The sequence below is a fragment of the Ursus maritimus genome, unplaced genomic scaffold (genome assembly GCF_017311325.1).
Source record: "Ursus maritimus isolate PB19 unplaced genomic scaffold, ASM1731132v1 scaffold_9, whole genome shotgun sequence".
In the NCBI taxonomy this organism is placed as follows: Eukaryota; Metazoa; Chordata; class Mammalia; order Carnivora; family Ursidae; genus Ursus; species Ursus maritimus.
This window is the reverse complement of record NW_024427107.1, coordinates 10790991-10816226: the sequence shown is the minus strand read 5'-3', so window position 1 is coordinate 10816226 and position 25236 is coordinate 10790991. Positions and strand designations below refer to the sequence as shown.

Genomic DNA, 25236 nt, shown 5'->3' with positions numbered 1-25236 from the left:
TGAGGCTCGACCCCAGGACCCTGGGATCATGACCTGAGCCGAAGGCTGACACTCAACAGACTGAGCCACCCAGGCGCCCCAATAAACTCACTTTTTGATGTTGTTTTGAAATTGATATTTTGTATCATTTTAAATTTTGTGGCATCTTTTTATAAATCAGATGACTGCTCACATTAAAAAAAACAACAACAAACAATAACAACAACCCACAATTACCAAAGGCTAGCACTGAGCAGTTGAGACTGATCAGTTGTGTGGACAGTTACCTGTTTGTCAGGTATAGACCAGTTCAAATTAGTTGTACTAAATGTAATTTCCTGGAGAAATACATTTAAAATGTGAAAGGTATATTTGCTATTTTTTATAATTGATACCTAAATTTATGCCATCATCACACAGGGTTATAATCATGCAGAATTATGATCCGTTTTAATTCTTTACACCATAATTATCTAATTTCAACATATATTTTATAGATGTTAAACCTGTAAATGATAGATAATTCAAAATGTTAGCATTAGTGCTTTACAATTAGTCACTATTAAAACCTAATTATTAGTCAAGTGGGTCTATGTTAGTGGACATTGAAAGATCAAAAATATTGAAGATATTTGTCCAAATTAAAATTAGAACATGTAGCTCATATGTTCTAAATGAACATGTTTGCTTCTCCAATAATAATTTCATTATCACCAAGTTACAGGATTGAGTTTTAATTATGACCTTTATATCAGTAGAAGCCATGTCTTTGGGATTAAAAACCTACTGCTTTAACTAGTCTAGTTAAAGACTGTGGCTTGATACATTCTGGGTTCCAACTTTTATAAAAACCAGAGAACACTTCTAATAACACTTTTCTAATTTCATGGTTCAATGCACAGTCAGTAAAGATTTAAATAATTCAGAAAGAAAGCCTATTCTCTTTCTTTATTAGAAGTTTGAGTCAGGCAAATTCTTTGACATTTAATAGGTTTTTAACCCTTTTAATAACTTTTTATAATGAAATTTATTGGCAGTTGTTTTAGAGAAAGGTTTATTATATTAGCATGAATAGCAGTCACTAGTTTTTATGATTAGTTTTGAGACCTTGACCTTATATAACTCAAAGTGTATAAAAGCATAAAGGAATAATGTTAACATTAACTAAATTAGGTATACCCAGAAATATAGAGACTGTATATAAGGATATTCATCCCATTATCTAACATGCTATAAAATTTTGGCAGACAAATATTTGAATTTTTTAATTGTTTTAAAGGAGCTTAAGGTCACTTACAGAGTCAGACACTTTAAAGGAACTGAAGGACATTGTAATTTTCCTAGACTGATTTTACCAAATTATTAGTATTATGCTCAATAGGAGAGGATTTCCAGCCTTTTCCTATCTTGGTTTCATGCTATTTTAATGTATTATAATACATTATTAAAAGGATTATTGAAAGATTTCCATAATAAAATACTAATTTAAAATTGTACTTTTCTTGAAGTCCCCAATAACTTGGGAACATACAAATATTCTGCAGAGGAAAGCTATCGGGCCCAAGCAGAATACAAGGTTTTCATTTTGCTTCTTGAGATGTACTTTTAAGTGAATGTCATGTGTATCTAATGATTTAAGAGCCTCTAAATGAACTCAAATGTCACTTTCTGAACCGATGTTAAGAAGTCAATATTTCACTTGACATCTCCATTTTTACTAGCATCCCATTAACATTGCAGGGGAAAGTATGAAATTCACTTAAATTTTCAGGTTTAAATATAGTATAAAGAACCATTTCAGCTGACTTGTGATGCTATAAATATCCAGAGCTAGTTCTCATAGATAAACCACAACTCCCATAGGGCATGTCTCGTAGCATTTCCCAATTTTCTTATCACCTATCTTTCCAACCCATTCTTTTTGTTTCAATGCACACAGTCCTTTGAAAGTATTCTGAAAATAAGACACATTATTCAATCCCTTCTTTGGGCACATCAAAGCAGAGATGTGAATAGACATTAGCATGTTTGAGTACACTTTAATATAAGATTATAGTCCCAGGAACAAAGCACTGCCTACACTTTGTAGTGCAGATGCAAAAGGCACGATTTATACAAACCAAGGGCTTTGTTGACTCTAATCATAGTTAGACCCAGAGCCACTCACAGACTCCTCTTACCAGAGGTGTACAATTTTGTAGCAACTGCTAATTCAGGTATTTTGGGAACCAGAGGGTTGACCAGATGGTCTCTGAAACCCTTTCAGATAAGAAGGAGCTTTTAGTCTGCCTTCATATCCTGCCATTAATTGGAATTATGAGAGATGCTTTTTGTCAATTAAGAGTCAAGCTTGCTTGTTGTCCATTTGCACGTTTGTTTTATTTGAGCCAGGCAGAGGAGTCCTCTCAAGGGCACACTGGAGCACAAGGTCAGCTTGGTAATACTGATGTTGATAGTTTAACAGTAACAGTAGGAGACAAATTTTGTTGGCAGGAAGCAATCAGACATGGATGCCTCAATTTTAGTGGAAAACATCTTTCCAACTGCGTGTCACTGTACCCCATAACCTTCTGGCCATTGTTGCAATCCAAAGGAGGGGTTATGTGTACAGAGTTGATGGGAGAGAATAGTATACTATGACCCAGAATACCTTTTTTATGTATTTAATTTTTTTTGAACTTTGCATCTACCAGTTAGCCTATTAGCTGTGATCAGGGAGCCATTAACATCTGGGTTATAAGTTCAACCTTTATCTGGGCTATTGACTTTCTCACAGTGAAACCCTGTGCTCTATGACTTAAGCTGCATGGCTTCTCCCAGAAAAGGTCTCCACAGATGCAAGCTTTTGGCTACCAGAATGCTTGGTCACAACTCTGTCAGTGCCTCACCGAGAACTAGAACTAGTCAAGGAAAGTGACTCCAGATGATAACAAAAGATAAACATCCGCATCTTCCACAAGAGGTGACCCAGGTGACCAAAAACCACAAAAATAACTTTTCCATTTGCCAGAACATCTTCATAGTCTTTATGTTGATCCATCCATGGTTAAGCAAACATTTAAGGTCAGTACATTTCTCTCATTTTTGCCTCCCTACAACATATGGCTATCAAACAAACCACATCTAACATTTATCCCATTGCCTTATCCCCTCCTCGCCCTTGAAGTGAGCTGTGTAAGGACAGAGATTTCATTCATTGTGTTCACTTACTGTTGTTTATGTGGCACCTACAGCAGTACCTGGCACAGAGCAGGCACTCAGTAAATAGTTGTTGTTGAAAAATTGTTGTCCCTATTTCAGAGGTAGAAAATGAGGGTCAATTAAAAGCGAGACAACTCGTTAGATTCAGAACCAGTCTGATGATGTCACGAGCAGAGTTCCCTTCACTACAACATACTACCTCTCATCTAGGAAAAGGACAAAAAAAAAAAAGATTTTTTTAAAAAATGATGTAAAATTGCTTACTTAGTTGTTTATAAAAATGAATCAAGATGCCCACACATGAGGGCAATTCAGATGTCTTCTAGATCTAGGAGATGTGATAGAAATAGAAATTAAGTTTGCTTAAGGAGGGCCAGGACCTGGCAAAGACACTGAGGACATTGAGAAGTTGGGGGTCCTCCCTCCCTCTGGCTTTTTGCTCTTCACCGTCTGATCTTTGGTTCATCCCTGAGAGAGCATACAAAAATTTAATTAGTTACATTAAAAATATAATTTTTTGCCATAGCTTTTAAAACTTTCAATGATGTTTTACTCTAACACGTCAAATCTCTTGAGTAATAAGTGTCTCACCCTTGAAGGGGCCACAGTGAGGGACAGAGCCCGGTTTGAGGGAGGAGGAGGAGGAGGCATTATAGAAGTTCCTGTGGAGACAAGTATTTGTTTTTTAGGTGTTTTTAATCTTTGCCAACGATGGTGGTTCTAGAGAGTGCTATGTCTTTCCATTTGGCAAATATCTAATGAATTGTACCCCAGAGCTCTTGCTTTCCTGTGATTAGTTTTATAATTACTATTTATCCTAATTAAACAACAAATATCCCATTTTAGTGTATTGTGAAGAAATCTGAGCCCTATTTGTTCACGTTGCCTTTTGGAAGGAAACTAGGTTCAATCAAGTTATTCCAACCCATTATTGAGGATAAAAATACATTTTCATAAAAATGTCCAATCTTTCTTTTGAACCACACTTTTTCCTAACTTTTGAAACTATAGCATGTGCTTTGCATAGATATATTTTCCAGATTTCCCTCTTTTGATATCATCAGTCTTCAATGTCAGAAGTCTAATAGCAAAAATGTTGAAGTTTATTTAAAATACACATTTTTAAATAATGAATAGAACACACGAGGAGATCACCTAGAAACGATTTATTTAATTTGTTTGGACAACAAATAATTTAGCTCTCTCTTGGAAATGCACTTAGGAAAATAATAAATGAAATTTGATTATTAAATTTACCCACGCATTTGTTCTGGTGTATACATTTACATATTAATTGAATCACTGGCAAAAATATGTAATCAAATTGGGGACTTAAATAATATCAACATTTACATTCTTCTCATAGACTCTTGGAGTGCATTATTCCTAAGAAAAATGAGAACTGCTTAGTCTTCTTCCTGGCCTGATAAATCACGTAAGGCTGGATGGGCTACCGAGAGCAGGCTCAGAAGTTTCTCTTCAGATGCTAAGGATGGTATGTGTTTGATAGTGTATATAAAAGGGACCGAGAGTAAGCACTTGTCACGGCCTAAGCCATCAGGGTCCCCTCAAAGCCTTGGGGAAAGCACTCAGCAGAGAAGGGTGTCAAATACTGACAGATAGGGGTAAATGGAAGAGCTTCATAGATTCCTCATGTTCTCCTCTTCCTGCTGCAACTGGCACACGTCCAGGCCTTGCCGGCAAAGACCACAGAAAGCAGCAGCTGGTAAGCCACATTAGCAAATAAGGCCTCGGGGCTCCCCATGTTCCAGGCTCTGTTCACCAACTGCTATTCACTCAAACAGCTGGATCAGAGCAGAGAGGGCCAAGACGTCGTTAGGGTTTTATGTGTACAACTGTTTTGATATGGATTGTCTGCTAGAGGCAGAGATAATGATAGCTTTCAAGGCTCGCGTGTTGGACTGGGAAGTGACGCTGACATTTGAAAGGAGAAAACAGACTCTGGAAGGATCGGGAAACACACACAGTTTTAAGCACTGAAACGCGGGCCTCCGTTTGTTCTGGTGCCTTTTGAGTGTGCCATTCGAACACCATTTTGTCACTCATGCAACTGATGGGCCGAGTGTTTTGTTTTTGGGGTTTCGGTAGTTGAGTTACACCAAAATGTTACTCATTTTTAAAAATAATCTGCAATGAGCTACCTGGGTTTTGTTTTTTGTGTTTTTGTTGTTGTTGTTAGTTTGTTTTTTGTTTTTCATTTTTTGTTTTTCCTTTTCACTGTCCTCACCCTAGAGCTCTTAACGCTGTGGGTAATTGGGCAAGGAGAGGAAGGGACATGGTATGGGTCTCAAGCCCTGGATTACATGGCAGGTCAGGAGGAAGAATACATGATACCTGCCTTGGTTTCCTAATTGATTTTAACCGAGCTTTTGTTTTCCATTAATGGAAAAAGGTTTTAAAGGAACACAATGGAAATGTTCCCTTCATCATCATAATCTTCCTCCATGACCTTCACTGACATTTTTTTGCTCCTGTGCTTATAAAACAGTATTAGTTCTCAGCAACAAATTGGAAAATTTAAGGAAACCATTCTGATGTTCAAAAAAGCAAACTTTAGCACCCATTTTCGATGGAGTCAGTTTCTCCAATGGGAAGATGCATATGAAGAGCCGTTCAAAACTAAAATGCCAACAACACCAAGGACTTTTAGCCAAGAAAAAATGAAGTTCAGTGGGTTTGAAATAAACAAAATGAGAAATAAACACAGTAGAAAGTATGTTTGAGACACTTGAGTCCCGAGAATTTGGCAAATGTAGCTCCCAAAGGATTAAGGATTTATAATCCTATTTATGGGAAGCCAGCATCATGAATCTCCATCGTACCCGGCCTAAACATCTCCTCGGTGTAACTCAAGAGATATATATTAAGTACCAATGATATGCCATGATCGGAGCTAGATGCTAGGGCTACTCCGGCAAACAAAAGAGATTCTGTCCCTGCCTTTTTGAGTTTATAATCTATTAGGGTATATCAGTTAAGATTGGGTTTAACTGCATGTAAAAGAAAACTCAAAATGACAGTGACTCTAAAAAAGATAGACACTCACTTTCCTTTCACGTTAAAGACTCCCACAGTAAGTAGATTCCCAGAGTCTGGAAGCTTCGTAATAATCAACACTGAAGCACCTTTTTCCTTGTGTCTCCAGTGTCGTAAAGGCAATGCCTCTGGGTTCAAGACATTTTCCCCTGAGCTTTAGGGATCACACCCACATTTTTGCCAACAGGAAAAAACAATGGACAGTGAGACTTTCCCTTTGAGGAGATTTCTTGGAAGTACCACACAACACTTTGGCTTACATTTCAGTAGCCAAAACATGGTCACATGCCCTGGACGGAGCTGCGAGGGAAGCTAGTAAATGACTTTCGTGGCTAGTCTCTTGGCTAGACAGCTAAATACCGGAGGCCTATCCCTCAGGACAAAAGTATAGAGTGTCAAAGGGTACAGCCTGAGGTTTCTGCCACAAAGGAGACAGACATTATTCAAATTTTCTTTTCGTCTTGTGACTAATGTTAGATGAAGTTTCACTGGAAAAAAGAAAACTCATCAAACTGGTTAGTCGGTTTACACTGGTAGTATTCATTTCTTCACTTATATACTGATTCAGCAAATATAGTTTGAATATTTGGAATGCCTATAAAATTAAAAGAGATCTGAGGAGGGAATGAAAAATGCATTAGTCATATTAATGAAGATTACTGCCTAGGAGGTACAGACATATTAGACTAAGAAATTTACAAGTGGTAACCATAAAGAAAGTACAGACAAAATGCTTGGGCAGTTCAGAATAAGAAGGTTCTAGAAGCTTTGTAGATGAGGTGACTTTTGAACTTGACTTTAAAATATATTTAGGGTTTAGATATATGAATACGATAATAGCATTATGGAATTGTGAAAAGGGCACAAATACGTAGAGCAATTTCATTTTGACTTTGATCTTTTTTGGTAGAGAGATCTGAGATCAGTTAAGCTCTCCTATCCTCAACGAACTTGTACAAAACAGCCATTTCTATAGGACTGCCTCAAAGGGGAATAATAAGGCTCGATAGATAAAAGTACTGAGCAAACCACAAATCACTAAGCAAAGTTTGGGTTTTTTAACTCTCCTTAAAATTTTTCTGACAGCAAATGCTGAAAGAGCGACATGGCCAAAGACACTTGTTCAAGGGAAAGAGACATAGGCAAAGAATAGCAATTAATTGGGTTTAGCTGAGCAGTTAAGTGTGTGAAGGACAGTCCTAGGGAACAAGGCTTCTGTGGGACCTTTCATGGCATGCTGAAGAGTTTGGATTTAATTTGGTAGGCAGATATCACTGGGAAGGTTTTGAGCCTGTGGCTTATGAAGATTAATTCTGCAGTACTCTTCAGAATGAATGGGAAGAGATTCTTTATAGTTAAGTAGCCATTGCAAGCGAAGAGGTAATGAAGGCTTGAGATACATGAATGTGTGTAGAAATGAAAAGAAGGGCCGACGGAAGAGTTAGTTTAGAGTAGACTCAGTGGAACTCACAAGAGTTTGATAGGAAAGGAAAGAGTTAAAAATTACTAGAATATTTTGAGTAGAGGTGACAGGGAGGATGAAGGTGTCATCAACAGAAATTGGACAAAGCAGGTTTGAGAAAGGAAACTTTGGGGTGGAAGAAAGTTGACTCAAGCAGAATGTTAGGAAATAATTTCGGGGTGGAAAGTTGTAGAAAGAAGAGAAGTCGATGAAGGACTCCAGAAGAATCAAAGAGAAGAGCAGTTGTTATTAAGCATGCCTTAATTGAATTATTCGCAATAAGTTAAAAACACTGGAAATTAACAGGAAATAATATTTTGCGAGTTGAAGCTTTGTATTTGGCATTAAGACTGTAGTCAGTCAGTATCTTTCTAAAAGGAAACTGGTAATCAAAACATTTGCTTGCCTTCATGAGATAATTAATCTTATTTTTCAGTAATCAGACTCCATCTAGTTATACTTCAGGCAGTGATTAATAACGAACTGACTTCTATGAAAGCAAGGTAAAATGGAAACACTCCTAATTTGAAGATGGATGTTAATATCTGATGTTCCTAAGTGTATCTGAGTGCTGAAGAGATGACTGTGCTCTCCAATTTGAGCTTGTCACCCTCCACACAGGAAAACTATTCTTTGGTTCAGTGTTAAAGCTGTTGTCTGCCTGGCCTAATATTATGGTGACATGATATTTTTGAACTAATGATGAGTTTGTTGAGAAAGAGGTACCCTGTTGAGTACTTCATTGTCCTTACCCGAACTGATTCTTTACCCCACTTCGGTGAGGCCTACATTCTTCTACTAGTAAAACAAAGGTGAGAATACAAATTTTAGTACTCAGAGTACTAATTAACATGAGAAAACAAGTAGAAAGATGACAAAATGGTGGAGGAGCTAAGTGCTATAAAATGAGATTATAGACCTTTGAAGACCCTTGGTTGTAGTCATAAATCTGGAAACTCTGTGTGTAAGTCAATTTAAAAATCATCCCCTGCAATATCACGTGAAAGCCACAATATGTCTGAAAGAGTGAGAAGCGATGGACTTTAAACAGGTAGGTTATGAATGTCATGCTTTGTAACAGTATTTATACGAAGGAGAAATAAAGTTATCAATTAGTGGGGCACCTGGGTGGCTCAGTCGGTTAAGCATGTGTCTTGGGCTCAGGTCATGATCCAGGGGTCCTGGGATCGAGCCCGTTGTTGGGCTCCCTGCTCAGTGTGTGGGGGTTTCTTTCTCTACACCTCCCCCCAATCTCTCTCTCTCTCAAATAAATAAAATAAAATAAAAGTTATCAAGTAAATACTTTTGATAAGATCATTTAGTTAAGGTAGGATTTTGCTAGAAAACATTTTAAATTGACAGGGCTATAAAAAATGTGTCTTCCTACAGATATGTATGTTTGAACATGTATGTGAGTGATCTGTTTGGTGCCGGGTTGGGAGAGGAAATGGTCCTATATAGTGCAGTACCCATTATGAACATCCGTGACTCTGCACCCACAATATGAGAGCTGTTCATATGCTGAGAGTCTAAGGAAAAACACAAGACTTCGGAACATTAGAAAGCCGTGCCTCTTCTGTGCACTTTGAAAAGTTGGCCCTGATTTTTATAATACCCTCTGTCAATGGCACAACTTTAAGGGTATCTGTTAGAGCTAATATTATTTCATAAGGAAGATCGGATTATAGAAGGTACATGAACACCTGAGGGGGAAAAAAAAAAAAAAACCTCTTTTAGTAAATGTGAGTGGAAACCGCATGAATGGACTACATAAAAATCAGTTTGGGTGGACAACATTTGCTAAGGTGGCTTTGATTATCTTCGACTATGAATCTCTCTACAGGACCTGTAAAATGTCAAATCAGTTGTTAATATAGTAGGAAGCATCAAGTATGGAATTGAGAGACGTAGATTTTAACTCCCACTCTCTATGGTTTGGGAAAGTCATTTCACCTCTCTGGGCTTTATTCATTCACAATTATTTCTATATTCCTTCCACAGACAGGCAACAGGCTTGTGCTTGCCCCTAAGGTTCCTCTTCTGTAGACTGAGAAGGGGTCCCTAAGTGCCCTTGCAGCTCTACTGTGTATCAGTGAACAGTAATAACTGCTTGATGAGGGACTTCATAGACCGGAGAACTACTTTTAGAGGATTGGAGGAATACAGTTTGAATTAGGGAAAAAATATTGATTTGCACCAGGAAAGCAGCAGGTACAAAACCATGGGGTTGGCCTAAGCCTTCACGAAGAAGAACTAGAGTCTAGGCTGATGCATAGAGCGAAGTTGGAGCGTGAAGCAGGAGCAAGAGCTAGAAAAGTCGAAAGGATGATACTGACTAATCAGACCTCATGGTGGAGACAGTAAACTGAACATAGAGAACACAGGCAGACATCTCTTCATTCCACCTTCAGTTTCGGATAGATCTAACTAGGTTGGTAAAATGACGAGGCAGCATTGGGAGAAAATGATTTTATTACCGAAAGAAAAAAGAGCCTATGACTAAGTAACTTAATTGACCTTTATAGTATTTCTATGTCGTGGGAACATTTGCAGACAGGCAATTACGGAGCATTCTGACACCATGTGGGATTTTTTTTTTTCATTGAAACAGAGAAAGATAACATTATTAAATTTTTTCAGTTCTGGAACATAACTAACGGTACACCTCTTCACTGCCCTTTTTTTCTCTCTCTTGTTCTATAATCCTTTACCTGCACCAAACTCCCTAACACCCCTCAGAGTGAAAGAACTGAGTCACTTGCACAAGTACCACAACATACTCATCAGTTTAAGTTTGTAAAAGCCAGAGAAACATTAAGTGAAATCCACCATACTCCTCTAATACAACACATTTGACCTCTAGATACGTTAAGAGTTTCATCCTCCAATGCTTTTAATTCTAATCCTTGCAGAGACAAAATTCATTGCTTGAATTACAAGAGTGAGTCTCATTAAGGCTAAAAAGCAGTGACCCAGATAGCATAATGGGATGAATATGGTGACCTGGCAACTTTGGAGCTTTACTTTCAAATGTGAAGGTGCAGTCAAATCATTTCAATAGTCAATTAATCAATTGGTTAATACCAGCCTGTGGTGTTCTGAGTCTGGAAGTCAGTAGATCATTTTAGCCAATACTAGCCTACATAGAATTAAACTAAGAATCATAGTACATTTAACTCACAAAATCTTTCTTAAGTGATCAGAATAAAAGAAACAGGGTTTTGTGAATTGCTATAATGCTGTAATCACTAATAATTATATAATTTTGACATTCTAATAAGCGTCAGTGTTTTGAAACTTATGTCATAAATACCTAATAATGATACATGTTTACATTCCATTCATAAAGAAAAACTGTAAATATAATTAGTCTTGTCTTGAGTAATGAAATGTAATGTTGAATGAATTCTCATATTCTGTTCATTTAGTAACTGTGCCTTTAGAGTGATACATACCCTTAGGGTTATTCTATTCTAGGGAGAGTTTGGGGGTTGAGGTAAAAATAGGTATAGTTCAGCAGGACATGCTACAGAATTTTCAAAGTCCAAGAAATTAAAAAAATTGTTTTTCCAGAAATCTGTTTGTGAAAAGCTATTCCTATCTTTGTTTTTGGTAGATGCAAGATATACGGAATCCGGAAGGAACTCAATATGGCTCCCACCCCCAGATGGCAGCCATGAGACCAAGGGGTCAGCCTGCAGACATCAGGCAGCAGCCAGGAATGCTGCAGCACAGCCAGCTGACCACCATCAACCAGTCCCAGCTAAGCGCTCAGCTTGGCTTGAATATGGGAGGAAGCAGTGTCCCCCACAACTCGCCGTCTCCACCCGGAAGCAAGTCTGCAACTCCTTCCCCATCGAGTTCAGTGCATGAAGATGAAGGTGATGACACCGCTAAGGTATGACACGGTTGTTTTTAGGACCTATAGGAATCCTATGCTTGTTGCCTGAGAGGAGAAGTCTTAGCACCTTCCTTGACCAGCGGGAGGTGCAAGTTTATATCATCCAAATGAGAAACATTGGTGGGGGACATACTTTTTTAATGAAGTGTGAGGTTACAAACTGAATAGATTAAATCACTTGCTTTTCCAATTCCATTTTTAAGTCCCTAGTAAATCCGTTAAGTATAGATGTATTAAGCATGAAAGTAGGTGTCACCCACAAAATATAGGGTCCGCATAGTGACTCAGTTTTCTTGAGCCTGATGACAAAGACAAGGCTGCTGCAGTGACTCTATTATTTTCAGTATTCTTATGCTTGGGCATTTGGGGCCTTGATCCTAAAAAAAAAAAAAAAAAAAACTACTCCTCCCAGGAGAATCAATCTTGTAGGACTCCACATCCAAAATTAAGCTTACTTCACCACTCATTCAAAAAAAATCTATTTCAATTTAACAATTTTATTTTAAAAAGACAACCTCTCAGGGATACAGTGGTGGTTGTGTGTGTGTGTGTGTGTGTGTGTGTGTGTGTGTGTGTGTGATGAGATGAAATCTTTGAGATTATCTGACCCAACCATTTCATACTGAGCATGAGGAAGGTAAGGACCAGGGATATTCTATGACTCCCTTCCATAAGCAAACCCTCGGTGTTTCCTTGCTTACTTTCTGTTAACCTCTTGCCAACATGGCTGTCTGTCTGTCTCTCTGTGTCACATGAAGTTATCTGTATAGGAAGATGGGCTTTAAGTGTCCTTAGATTGGAAAATTAGCTATAGAAGGTTTTAGTTCTTTAAAATATCCCAGGCAGCTATTGTAAATGACTGCACCAAAACCAAGTGCATTTTCACTCAAAAACTCCAAAATAATCTTTTCGTTGCCTCAGTTGTCAGCATCTTCCAAATTTGTCCCAGTGAAAAAGGACCCTAGCGCCCATTTACCATAAGAAACACTCACAACTGAGTACGCATTTCCTATTCGTCCCCTTTGTTCCTTTAATCTTACTAATGACTTCTCACTGTGTCAGCCCTTTCTTTTCTTTTGACTTTTGCAAGAATTTTGTTTTGGGGAAATTTACTCTGTCAACAGGTTACAGAAAGCAACCCAGTGGGAATCTGACCTACATGGTTAACTTTCCAATAGCGCCACTGTTTTTTTAAAGATACAGATAAATAGTGACTCAGATTTCTTGAGTCTGATGACAAAGACAAGGCTGCTGCAGTGACTCTATTTTATTATTTTCAGTATTCTCAATGCTCTGGCATTTGGGGCCTTGATCCTAAAACAAACTCCTCCTCCCAGGGTTAGCTAATTCTGAGAGATAGAATATGACTCCCCTGTGAGCACACTTTTGATAAACAAACCTACACGTCCAGAGCCCATACCCTGTCATCTCTTTATCAAACTCACAGCAAGCCAATATATTCTCACTGCCCTAAATCACCCCAGGACCCAGTACCAGACAACCAGGATCCACCTCTGTAGCCCATAGCCCACTGAAATTGTCTAAACTCTAGCCAATCCTTAACTTATTCCGCATCCCTACTCCGCCTCACCCGTTCCTCCCTACAAAAAACCTGATAAAGGCTCTGCGGTGTGCTCTCAAGCTCTGCCCTCTCTTTGTGTCTGCCTCTTAAACCATCCTGAATGCTGCTGTGCCTTCCAGTTCTAGGTATATAAATAATATAATATATAATAATTATAATAATACAAAAAATAATATAAACTTCTTCCTTCATGACAGTCATTTCTTTATCTGCTATCTTAACCGCCCCTGATTAGAACAAATCCTGGGTGCATTTTAGAATAGCTGTGTAACTAAACATCATCGACCATGCTGGTCCTTTCCACCTTAACAAGCTTTTCCCTGTTGGTCAGTGAACCAGTCTCTCATGAAGTGAGGTAAAAAGGCAGGAGACTAATTGATGTTATGTAAATAATTTACTGGGCTAATGACGGCTTGACCTTCAGCTGATCATTTAGAGGGCAAGATAATTTTCTTAAGAAAATGTGTATTATTCTAATGGAATCTAACAGTCAATGACTACCTGGACCTAAATGTGAACACCAAGAATTTGTTTGTGGCCAGTGATTTTGATATTGGGTTATGCATGGATAATTCAGGTTAAGTTCCTAAACATAAGTGATACGTACTCTATTGCAAGGGAAAAACTTCATGTTCTGCCTATAGTAAAAATCAATTTGTGCATCTGGATTATATCTTTATCAGTATTCATTGCTGACATTTCAGGAAATTAATGCAAAATCAGCATCTTCTGACAGTAAATTCTATGCAGGATTATCTTACTTGCAATAGCATTTTCCACACTCTTCAACTTATATGACGAGAAGACTGAGTAGAAACCAGAAATTCACATAATTAACATTCACAGATTCTGCCATCTCCTATTGCCCCATAAGGTCCATATCTTGTAATTTTGCTGAAGCATGAATTTGTATGTTAGGAGGTTCCAGGCTGGTGTGAAATTTTGCTGGTAGATATCCTATCCAATCACTCAACACCCACATTGTAAAATAATTAATAGGTCATCATTAATGATTGTACAAGCACTGTATAGTAGAACTTATATTCTGTAGTGTTATATTCTTGAATTGGCCATGTGTGAAGGCTTAGGGATGGATTTCTCAAGATGCCCTCATTAGAATGGCTCGCTATACAGATATTCTCAAGTTCATATTTAGTGAAAGTGTATTTTCCATCTCAAGAAAATCTATCTTCCCACTCCAGCTCGGCACACTGTTCTTCACCTTCTCTCCAATCCAAAATCTTCCTGCCCATTTATTCAACTTGTATTTATTAAATGGCTAAAAAAAAAAAAAAACTGATGAAAATGTTCAAGCATTCTTCATCACAGTACGAGATTGAACTGGAGCTTTCACCCTTATCTGTGAGCAGGATTTATGTGGAATGTTGTACTGCCACAGCTCCAGTTAAATGTGAAAGAGCATTAAGTCAAAAAGATCGCTTAAATCATCTCTAACAAGAGAACTAAAAAAGTATTTAGTCTCATACCAGAAAAAAAAAAAAGCTTTTAAAACTTCCCTCTTCACACTTTGAGCTCTTGTAAGCAATTACATATTAAATCCAGTTTATCTAATTGAACAATTAAAAGAAATGTTTGTTTTGACAGAGAGAAACAGTGTAAATACATCAGTCAAATAAATTATCACCTTATAAACACTACCCATGGTTCTGATTGCTATGGAGCTGTGTTGACAGCCCAAAGTCATAAACTAGACATACAGTAAAACATCAAAGAAATATAAACTTGGGTAGCTTGTGGTTCTAAGCCTGTAATCCAGGGCTTGTAATACAACAGACACTGTAAGACACTCAGAGTATCTGGCATTAGAAGTGTATTTTTAGCATAGTGTTCCCTTTCAGGAAATTATGGGCTAAGAGTCACAGTACATTTTTTCCATCTTTTTACTTTCAACTTTTCTGCTTCAAGTATCCTTAAATTTTATATAGGTCCTTTGTAAATGGCATATAGTTAGACAATCTTTACTTTTAAATGAAACAGACTTTATTTATATTCATATAATTACTAAAATATTGGGGTATATTTCTCCATTTAAATATGTTGCTTTTTATTTGTCCCACATTCTGTGTTTCTTTTTCTTTTTTTTTTACCCTCTTTAAGATTGTTCTTGTTTTTCTCATTCCATAATTTTTCATGTTAAGATTGGAAATTTTATCCTTTCTCTTCATTTAGTAGCTACCTCTGATGCACAAATGCATAAAATTCTAACACTGATTGATATCTTTAATCTTTTTACATTATTTAACTCCCAACACCTGCCTTCCAATTTGTACTGGAGTAATTATGCTGTTGTCTTAATCATAATTTAATTAAATTATGTAATTTAATAAACCCCATGATTTTGACTATTTTTACAGCCTTTTTTCTTTAGATTTTCTTTTATCTGAGATCGTTTTCCCCTAAGCCTTTAAAATTTTCTTTCATGAGGATTTATTGGGGACATGATTGCCTTAAAAAGTACTCTCACTGTGTATGGAATCAGACTGATACTGATTGTCTTCTATCCTAGTGAGATATTCTATTATTCCATGACATCTTGATTTTCATTATTGCTTTTGAGAATTCTACTGCCTCACTGTCTTTTCTTTGAAAGTAATCTGCCTTTATCCTCTGACTAGTTTTAAGATCTTCTCTTGCCTTTGGTATCCTGCAGTTTCCTTGTGATGTGTGTGGGTCTTTAAATTTATTGTGAATTTAATATTTCTATTCTACATCAGTCCCGGGAAATTTTCAGCCATTTATGTTTTTCAGATATTGACTCTACCCCATCCTTGATCCTTTGTCATTCTGTAATTCTGATAAGACACATGCTAGGCTTTCTTTCATATGTTCTTACCCCTTTGTATTATATTCTGATTAATTTATTTATGTCAATTTCTCACTTCATAATTCTCTTTTCAGCTAGATGTTATTGGAAATTAAAGCTGATCTCACGAGGCTTTCATTACAATTATTTTATATTTCTAGTTTTGTTTGGTTCTTTCTCAAATCCGTTTGAGCTGCCTTTTGAGTTGCTTGCTCTTCATATATCTCATCCTTTTGTCCCTTTGACAATTTGTTAATTCCAACACATTAAGTCTTTTGAGGTCTGTTTCTATCATCTGTAGTTGCTGCTGGCTCTTGGTTTTGATGCCATGTTTCATTTTGCTTTTTGGCTTTCAGCATAAGAGCTGATGCTCATTACAACTTTATGAGGATTCTATCAGATGTGGTCCAAGGGAGGTCTAATCTAAGGAAGGGAATCTTCTAAGGATGATTTACATTTGCTTCTACCAAGCATCTTGGGCCATTACAATCTAGAACCACTCCTGGCTTGAGTTTTTCAGGTCACCCAAGTAGTATGTATTCATACGTACTTAACAAATGCTGGTTTCTGTTGGTGAATTATCACAAAAGATAATTTCCCACTCCCCATTCAATATTTTCCTTGCAGGTTCTGAAAGGGTGCACACAGGGGAAGTTGTTTTATCCTAGCATGACACTGTGAGTCTAATTCTTTTCTGCCCTGACTTTGATAGGAACCCTCCTGTTAAGCACTCCGCTTTTGGTCAGCCATGGGCTTTGTCTTCTATTTACTGTGCCTTTGACTCAATTTTACCAGGCTCAGCAACTATCTTCAAGATGAAAGCTGCCTTCAGTACTCTGCTTACTCCTTTGAGTTCCTGCTTTCGCTTACTTTTTGCTTTTAAGAGTTTCTTACTAATCTGCTAGTTCATCCATGCATGTGCTTTGCCATGCTGGACAGAAAGAGGTGTTGTTTTGTTTTTGTTTTTTTCTCAAAGCAAATAGAATAAGTCACTAGAGTAACAATTAAATAAGCTTTTAGAAAAGTGCTTTTTATTTACCGCTGTTCTGAAGGCAAGAAGATTCCTGAATAAAGTAAAAATGATAAGCAGACAGGTTTCTACAAACACTAAGTGAAATCAAGCAATGTTAGAACCAAATGTCAAGTCACATTATCTAGCCTTAGGACAGCGAATTGGGACTGCAAAGTCTGGGATTTTCCACGTTGAGCTGTGTTGATTATGCAGTTGTTCAACACTTCACATGATATAATGGAATATGTATGATACTTTTAAAGAATTCCTTAGACCCCAGCAATTAAAAATACATACTCCTCGTTTATCAAAAATAAGATATTCCATTGGTTAAGGCTGGGTCTAACGAGCTGGTTCTGGGGAAAAATAACAAAATTCAGTCAAACAGCCAGTTAGTACCCAATTCTAAATAGTTGTTCCTAAGATCCATTTAGTAATTAAATTATACTAGGAGAAAGTATTTTTAAGGTGCATATGTTCTTAGATGATTCATGCCCTAGATAATTGAGCACACTTCATTAATTCATGGAATAAAATAAAGTGAGGTTAAACATAAGCACCTGGCATTTTATTGCACAGGACCCTATGCCAGCATTCTTGTGCGCTCCCTCGATCCAAAAGAATAGAAGTAAACATATTGCCTTAGACAGGCAAATTTGGAAAAGACCAAGTGAATTCAACAAAATCGATAAACATAACTAATAGGTATATATGATTACAATCAACTCTGTCCCTCGCTTTTAAGTAATTTTTCTGGACAGTAGCTTAAATTTCTTAGCCTTACATAAGGTCATGAGTATCTTTGCTAAACTCATCCTAAAACAATACTCAGCTATGTTTGGCAGAATCAGGGATCCTTACAAATGAATTTTCTTTATAAACTGTGATACAGATTCATGCTTGTGAATCATTTCAAAAGTAAGGCATTTCATAAACGTTTTTTTATAATTGATGTTTTGAGTCATTGAATGTACTGTTATTATTAATGATAATAATAAACCTGATTGCAAAATGAAAGAAGTATTGCAGCCTTGCTGATTTCACAGTAACTAGATGACTTACTTTCCATGCTTATTTGAATTTATTCTCATAAGGGGATTTTAGATGGCATAGTTTAGAAAGGAAAGAGAGAATGAATTTAAGTAGCAAAATTTTTCACTTACAGCAACAGTGCCATCACAAAAAGTGCTGTGATATGCCCTGTTTCTATGGCGAAGATTTTATAATATTTACTTTATATGATAAGAGTTATAAGTGGAGTTCTGTGTTGTTTGTTCAGCCTATTATGCAGATGGTGCTTGATTAAAATCTATTTTAAACTACAGCGATTACTGCAAGATAGTGTGCATTAAACAGCTCTCCCAGCTCCATTAAAGGCTTTGGGACCGCGGCAGTTTATTTTAAATATGCTTATAGACGTTTCTAACTTCTCCAGGGACATTTCAATATCAGTGATTCTCTTTCCTTGAGAGTCTTAACTCCTGTACTCTGTATTCTTAAGAAGTATTATCTAAGCAACACCGTTACCACCGCTTTTTTAAAGTGAAAAATTATTGTTTTCTTGTGATAAATAAGTTAAATACATCACTATAATTAAGCAATACGACATGACAGGAGTGGATTACCAGAAGCCTAAGGACACCTCTAGGGATTTTAGAAACGAATCTATGGGGGCGCCTGGGTGGCACCGCGGTTGAGCTTCTGCCTTCTGCTCAGGGCGTGACCTCGCCTCGCTGGCTGTCTCTATCTCTGTCAAATAAATAAATAAAATCTTTAAAAAAAAAAAAAAAAGAAAGAAAGAAACGAATCTATGTCTCCAAGTCAGTTGCATGAGACCCATGTGTCTGTGTAAAGCTGATGTGAGAGTAATAGTTATTCATGCATTTGTGTACGTCTTTATTTATTCATTAGTGTTTTAATTGAATGTGAAATAAATCTGTAAGTGATCAGGATGACCGTCAGGGCCTCAGCCTAGCCATGTTCATAGGTACGTATGTCAAAGGTCTTTTGTGTCGAACGCTGTGCCTTTGCCCAGTGCTGTGGGACACAGCAGTGGGCATGTGCAGCGATCCGTTGCCTGCGAGACTCCACCCTGAGGCTGGGAGAAAGGAAAGATGAATGGCACCCAGTCCTTACTTTCAAGGCATTTGTCATCATGGGGAGTTTCTATTTTGGCCTTAGATGGTTTCTTCTCTATTCTAAAGACTGTGATGTAGGGATCCAATTGAACTCCCAGGCTTAGTCCCTAGTGACTTCAGAAATCTTGTACTCTAAACAATGCCCAGTACACAGCGATGTACGGACCAGTATAGTCGCCACTGGGCACGCGTGACTGTGTATGTTTAAATTTAACTAATTAAAATCAAATAAATAAAAAACACACTTAATTGCAGCTGTATAGCCACATGTGGCTAGTGGCTCCCCTTTCAGACAGCACAGAGAATATTTCCATCTTTCCAGAAAATTCTATAAGACAGTGCTGCTTTAGACTCTAGAAGTCAGGGTCTCTTAGAAAATGAAGATGTAGAATTATAAGCTTTCATCCATCTACCCAGGAATTCAGGATCTAGACAATCCTCAAAATTAAGTTCAGGGACCTATTACAAATCCATTTAGCTAATTTTTCCACCACAATCACATTCATCATCATGTTCGTCCCAAAGAGTTGGTGGTCAGAAGAGCCAGGTATCTTTCAAAATGTAATCTGTTCCTGGCATGTAAGTGGATCCAAACTGTAACATTTTTTTCTTTAAGGAGGCTTTGCATATGAGCAATGATCATGTGTTTTTCAAATATGTGATGAAACTACCTCCAGAAAGCAGACCTTACAAATCCCAAGTTCATTACGTGGAATCTAAAATAACAGCTCATTTCTGTACCCTCAGAAACAAGAAAAATGCAAAATAAAAAATAAGACCCCCACACATCAGGAGGTTCATGTGGCAGACACCCTTGAACTTCACATAGCACTGCCCAGCTACTTGGATGCATTAGATAACAAACCACAATAGGGACTTTTCATTCCACTATATTGCAGCCTAAAAGCAAAGATGATGTGCATACCCAATAAGTCTTTATACAAAGAACACAGAGCAATATAATAAATGATTCCCTTCAAAGCACTTTTTTTTTTTTTTTAAATAGAGATCTTTCATACATCGTTTTTGGTTTTGCTCTTTCCTCTCTGTCGGCTGCGGTGAAAGTCAGGGCAGTAGTTTAAATCACAGCGCAGTTCCATAGGGACAATTCTATAAGTGTCCAGAATAGCATGATCCAAGAACATAGCTGTAGTGATCTCCTTTAATTACTGAGGGAAAGGTAGTGAATCTGGAGACATGAATATTTTGTGTGTACCCTTTAGCTCCGTCCTCTGGAGCGGCAGATAACGGAGATTGGCATGAGTCTTTAAAAGGCAGGTGTATTGATATGCCATTGCTTTGAGGCCTAGTGAAGACAAAGCAGGTGAAATGCTATGAGACTGGCTGGTAGACTGGCCTTGTTGGGGGAGACACGCCACCTTCACAGTGTAGGGCCTCTCAGCTGCTCAATCGGATAGGTAGTTGAAGCCCCCGAGTTATACTCCATAATGCCTAAATGATGTCTCCCGAGCCTTGAAAATGGGAGGAAGAACTCATGAAATGCTTGATTCTACTAAATGAAACACGGAGGTTGAGCAAGACTACATCTGGTTCATCCTACAGGACAAGCCAGGAAAGAGGGAAAGCTTCCAGACAACAAAATGGATTGGTGGCGAGAATTGTTTAGAATTTCCAACAGAGTTGTCATACATTACTTCCACATGATAACTTGTGGTTTTGATACACTTGATAGAACTTCTTACCAGCACTCCCAGGTTATCCAGCTTCCCTGGGTCATCCATAGAAAGTAGGGCCGGGTTGTCAGATATCAGAGGACAGCTCTCCTTTCTGTTACAGCACGGCATCACACAGTCAGCAGGTCTAAAACCTGCAGCCTCCCGTCCACATAACAACTCAAAAAGGAAAGCAGCATGGAGATCAGTGATTCAAAGACTATTTTGGATGGCGGAGGCGGGAAATTATTTACATAATTTGGGGAAATCTTTTAATAAGTACATTTACATTGCATCATGGGATACTTACTTCTGTGATTGGCATTTGAGTATTTTCCAAGAAAGATTGATATGTCAGCTTGCTAATTTCTTAATTGAAATTTAAAACGAATCCGTGTTATGATTAGCACTGCATATTGTATGCAACTAATGAATCATTGAACACTACATCGAAAACTAATGGTGTACTATATGGTGGCTAACGGGCCCTAATAAAAATTAATTAATTAATTAATTAATAATAAAAATAAAAGTTTAAAAACAGAAATAACATAAAATAAAATTAGTCCCAGTAATATTCCAAATGGAGAAGCATTCATTTTCCTACACTTTGTCCCCTATTTCTAAATATTTCCAATCCTTGATGCAGTATGATCTCTAATATCATGTTCCCTCGATTTTTAATGTTATTCATTGTGGGCTTTGTTGATTCCTTTCTACTCTTCTTTTTAATAAATATTTTATTATTACAAATATAGGAATGGTCATGTTTATAAAACTTGGATTTTATAAAAAATACAAAAAAGAAAATCATAAAGATCCAGTCTATAACCAGAGAAATTATTGTTAACATGTCAAACACTTTTTAAAAATTTTAGAAAACTTCTGTTTTCTGTCTTACCACATATTTGTGTATTGTCCTAAAGTTCTCAAGGAAATTAGTGTGGTTTAATTTTCTGTAACAGAAACCATTTATGCTTTTGATGCAAGTTATGCTATGATTTTATGTTATAATTTTTATTACTATTATAACAAATGTTAAGCACTTACTATGTGTCAGGAACCATGATAAGTGCTAGTGAGCAAAATCACTCGTGGACCTGCCCTAACAGTGCTTATGCTCTCAGGTGGGAAAAGACCTAACATATAAATTATTATATAATTAATTACAAGTCGGATATGTGCTATCAAGGAAATATAAGTGAATCACAGGAACTTAACTGAGTTTGAGATATTTTAATAAGACTTGCAAATACAGTTGTCAAATAGCAGTTGTTTCAATGTGTTCAAAATTCAGGGGAAACATGAGTTTGGCAGTCATCCACCCCCAAAAGATAACAGAAACCCTGCGTACTTAGCAGATTACCTATGTACAAACTCACAAGAGAAGACAGTTTACAGCAAAAGACATTAGGAAGGCTACAATTGAATGGCTGGGTGGAGGAGGATGAGCCAAGAAATGATTCTGGAAACAGACAGGCCAGGTAGGTAGGATAAGAGCCAGAGACTGTTATGGGAGGGAGCCCTTGGAAGAGAGGGCATTCACAGAGACAAATCAAGTAAGGGGAAGACAGAAAAGTCCATCGAGGTTGGCAAAGTGGCTCTTGTGGATTAATCGAGAGCTAAGTGATGGGAAAGTGACAGGGAAGGCACACTGAGGCGAGTTGCAGAGACTGCCTACAGCCAGCACAGGCAACCACTTGGAGGAGTTTGGTTGTGAAGAGAGGAAAGAAAGAAAGATATGACTATGTATAGTCTATAGGAGCAAAGAGAAAGTTTACTTTTTTGTTTGTTTTGTCTCTCAAATGTTTAAATACCAGTCAGTACCCTAGAGTTGAGGGTGTGTCTGATGCCAGTGTCTCCTAGTCATAGGCATTCTGCTTAATTAGTGTAAAGCCTGAGCATCCGTCCAGGTGATTCTAATGGGCAGCCATATATGAGAGCCACTGTTCTAGATCACACTTGCCCACTGGTTAGTTCAGAGCTAACACCAGTTTGCCCAGTATCAACTCAGTCCCAACATGCTAGACCTCTCACAGATTTACATGGGGACCAACAATTTCCCAGGATCACCCCTGAGATCCATCCTGGGGAAGTTATCTTCTACGATTAATCTCCCTTAGTTTGCCAGGTTCAAAGCATCCTGTCCCCACGGGTGGTGTTCGATCTCCTTCAGTAGACAGTTTCAAAATGATAATCTTTTCATTATCTTTCTCACTAAAAGCAAAGGCCAAGAATTCATGTAACTTTTTTTCTGTCTCTCTTTGGTACTTGGAGCATATTTTTTTAAACTATGACTGCATGGCTTCACAAATTAATATCAAGGTCATTGCTTTCCATTCACTCAGTGGATGTTTTTAAGTTTCTACCTTGTCATAATTAACACTGGAATATCATTTTAAAGTTTTAAACAGCTATAAATATATACCATCTCAGTAAACACAAAATGGCACTGCAACTGGTCTGCCGAGAAAATGGAGACCCAGAGAAATTGTATCATTTGCCCAAGATGACACAGCTAAAGGATAGTAAAGGAGAGCAGGAGTCTAGATCCTCTGGTGGCATTAGCCACTGGCTACCAAGCTGGCTCTCCATTGCTGGCAGTTGCTTTACACAAACTACCCTGTCTAGCAGTTTGTCTGGATGAAGTACATATTGTTTGTACATACGGTTGCAGAGAGCAAAAAAGCAGCGGCAACAGAAGGTGAAGGTGTAGTACCTCACGTGAGGATGGCAGCAACATCAGGAGATCGTGCACCTGTGCATTTATGTTGGGAGCAGCACGAAGAGAAGAGCCCAACAGAGTCAGCACTATTTGCTACTCATGTAGATTCATAGAATTGGAGAGCTAGAGAGAAATCCTAGCCAAAATCTCTCATTCTATACTGGTGAAGTGACATCACATATAATTAGTTAATATCAAAGGTAATATTCAAATGCAAATGTCTTCAAAACATTCCGTGTGTCTTTTCCCACTTGCACCAGAATAACAATTAAAAGCATCCAAATATTCATACTTGAGGACAATGGAGAAAATAGAATCAATTTTTAAACTGAGTATAAAGCTGTCCTAGAAATGTCTAGAATCTGGAGCCTCGTTTCCAGAGACGCACTTTCCAATATGAGGGCCACTAGCCACTTGTAAGTATTTAAATTTCAAGCAGTTAAAATGAATAAAACTTCAAATTTTGCTCCTTATTTATTCTAGCCACATTTAGAGTGCTCATTAGTTACACGTGGCAAGTGGCTACCATTTTGAATAATGCAGATTAGAGAACTTTACTCTCATGGCAGAAAGTTCCACTGGGCAGCACTGATCTGCCTAGATTATGCCAGTCACTAAACCATGAGCGTTGCTTGATTTTCCCAATAGCATTCTATGGACCTTAAATGCGACATGGAAAGCTATTCAACTTTATTATTGGACGTGTCGCCCACCGCGGATTTAAAATCGTACTTAGGAAGAAAAGGATAAACTCCCCAGAAGAAAACAAGTTAGATTGTTCACACAATAGGGGGAATCCGCTGCTGTCACAGTTACAATGCTACTTGTCATTCAGCAACCCCAATGAGAAAAAAGAAAAGTTGACAGGCAAGAGATAATATTTAGCGGTGTAATAATATAAAAAGAACCAATAATACTATTTTAAAGCTATGTAAATTAGGCTGGAAGAAGGATAACTATGAAAAGTACAGGAAATAGGAAGTTAGTTTTGCCTGAAAAACAACACCGACAAAACCAAGTGCCCCCCAGGAATGTCTGGATTTGCGTGATGAGTGTGGGCGAGTCTATCTATGTAAGCTTCAAAGGGGAGCAATGTGAAGCATTGCCAAATTTTCTCAGCTCCTCTGTAATTCTAATTCGATGTTTATTTCAGATCAACGGTGGAGAGAAGCGACCTGCCTCTGACATGGGGAAAAAGCCAAAAACCCCCAAAAAGAAGAAGAAGAAGGATCCCAATGAGCCCCAGAAGCCTGTGTCTGCCTATGCGTTGTTCTTTCGCGATACTCAGGCTGCCATTAAGGGCCAAAATCCAAATGCTACCTTTGGTGAAGTCTCTAAAATTGTGGCTTCAATGTGGGATGGTTTAGGAGAAGAGCAAAAACAGGTAAGAAAGAATGCAAAGTGGAGTGGGAATTAACGTGCCCTAAGAATGTGTATGCACTCTAAAAAAAATGGCTTCGGAGGACTTTGGGTGAATTTTTCAGATGCCAGAATTAAGGCTGAGAATGTGCCCCATCAGAACCAGACTTCAGGAGACTTTCACATAATTTTAGACTCTTTTATTGCTCTTTCATAAATAGCCTGTTAGTTTCCTTTGTTTCAAGGTTTATATACTGTAGTTACTTTTGGAACGACTTTGACATGTCCCAGCCAGGATTACGTCATTCCTTAATGTTGCCAAT

The 25236-nt window shown here is 37.7% G+C and overlaps 1 protein-coding gene across 4 annotated transcripts in view; it reads left to right on the top strand.

Moving 5' to 3' along the window:
• TOX (thymocyte selection associated high mobility group box) overlaps nucleotides 1-25236 on the top strand; it is a 292833-nt gene that overhangs the window by 234382 nt on the left and 33215 nt on the right. For all 4 annotated transcript variants that reach the window (XM_040626093.1, XM_040626092.1, XM_040626094.1 and 1 more), the window contains 2 exons: nucleotides 11316-11597; nucleotides 24708-24938. In XM_040626093.1, coding sequence (XP_040482027.1) covers nucleotides 11316-11597; nucleotides 24708-24938 — 513 coding nt within the window. The remainder of the gene's footprint in view (nucleotides 1-11315; nucleotides 11598-24707; nucleotides 24939-25236) is intronic.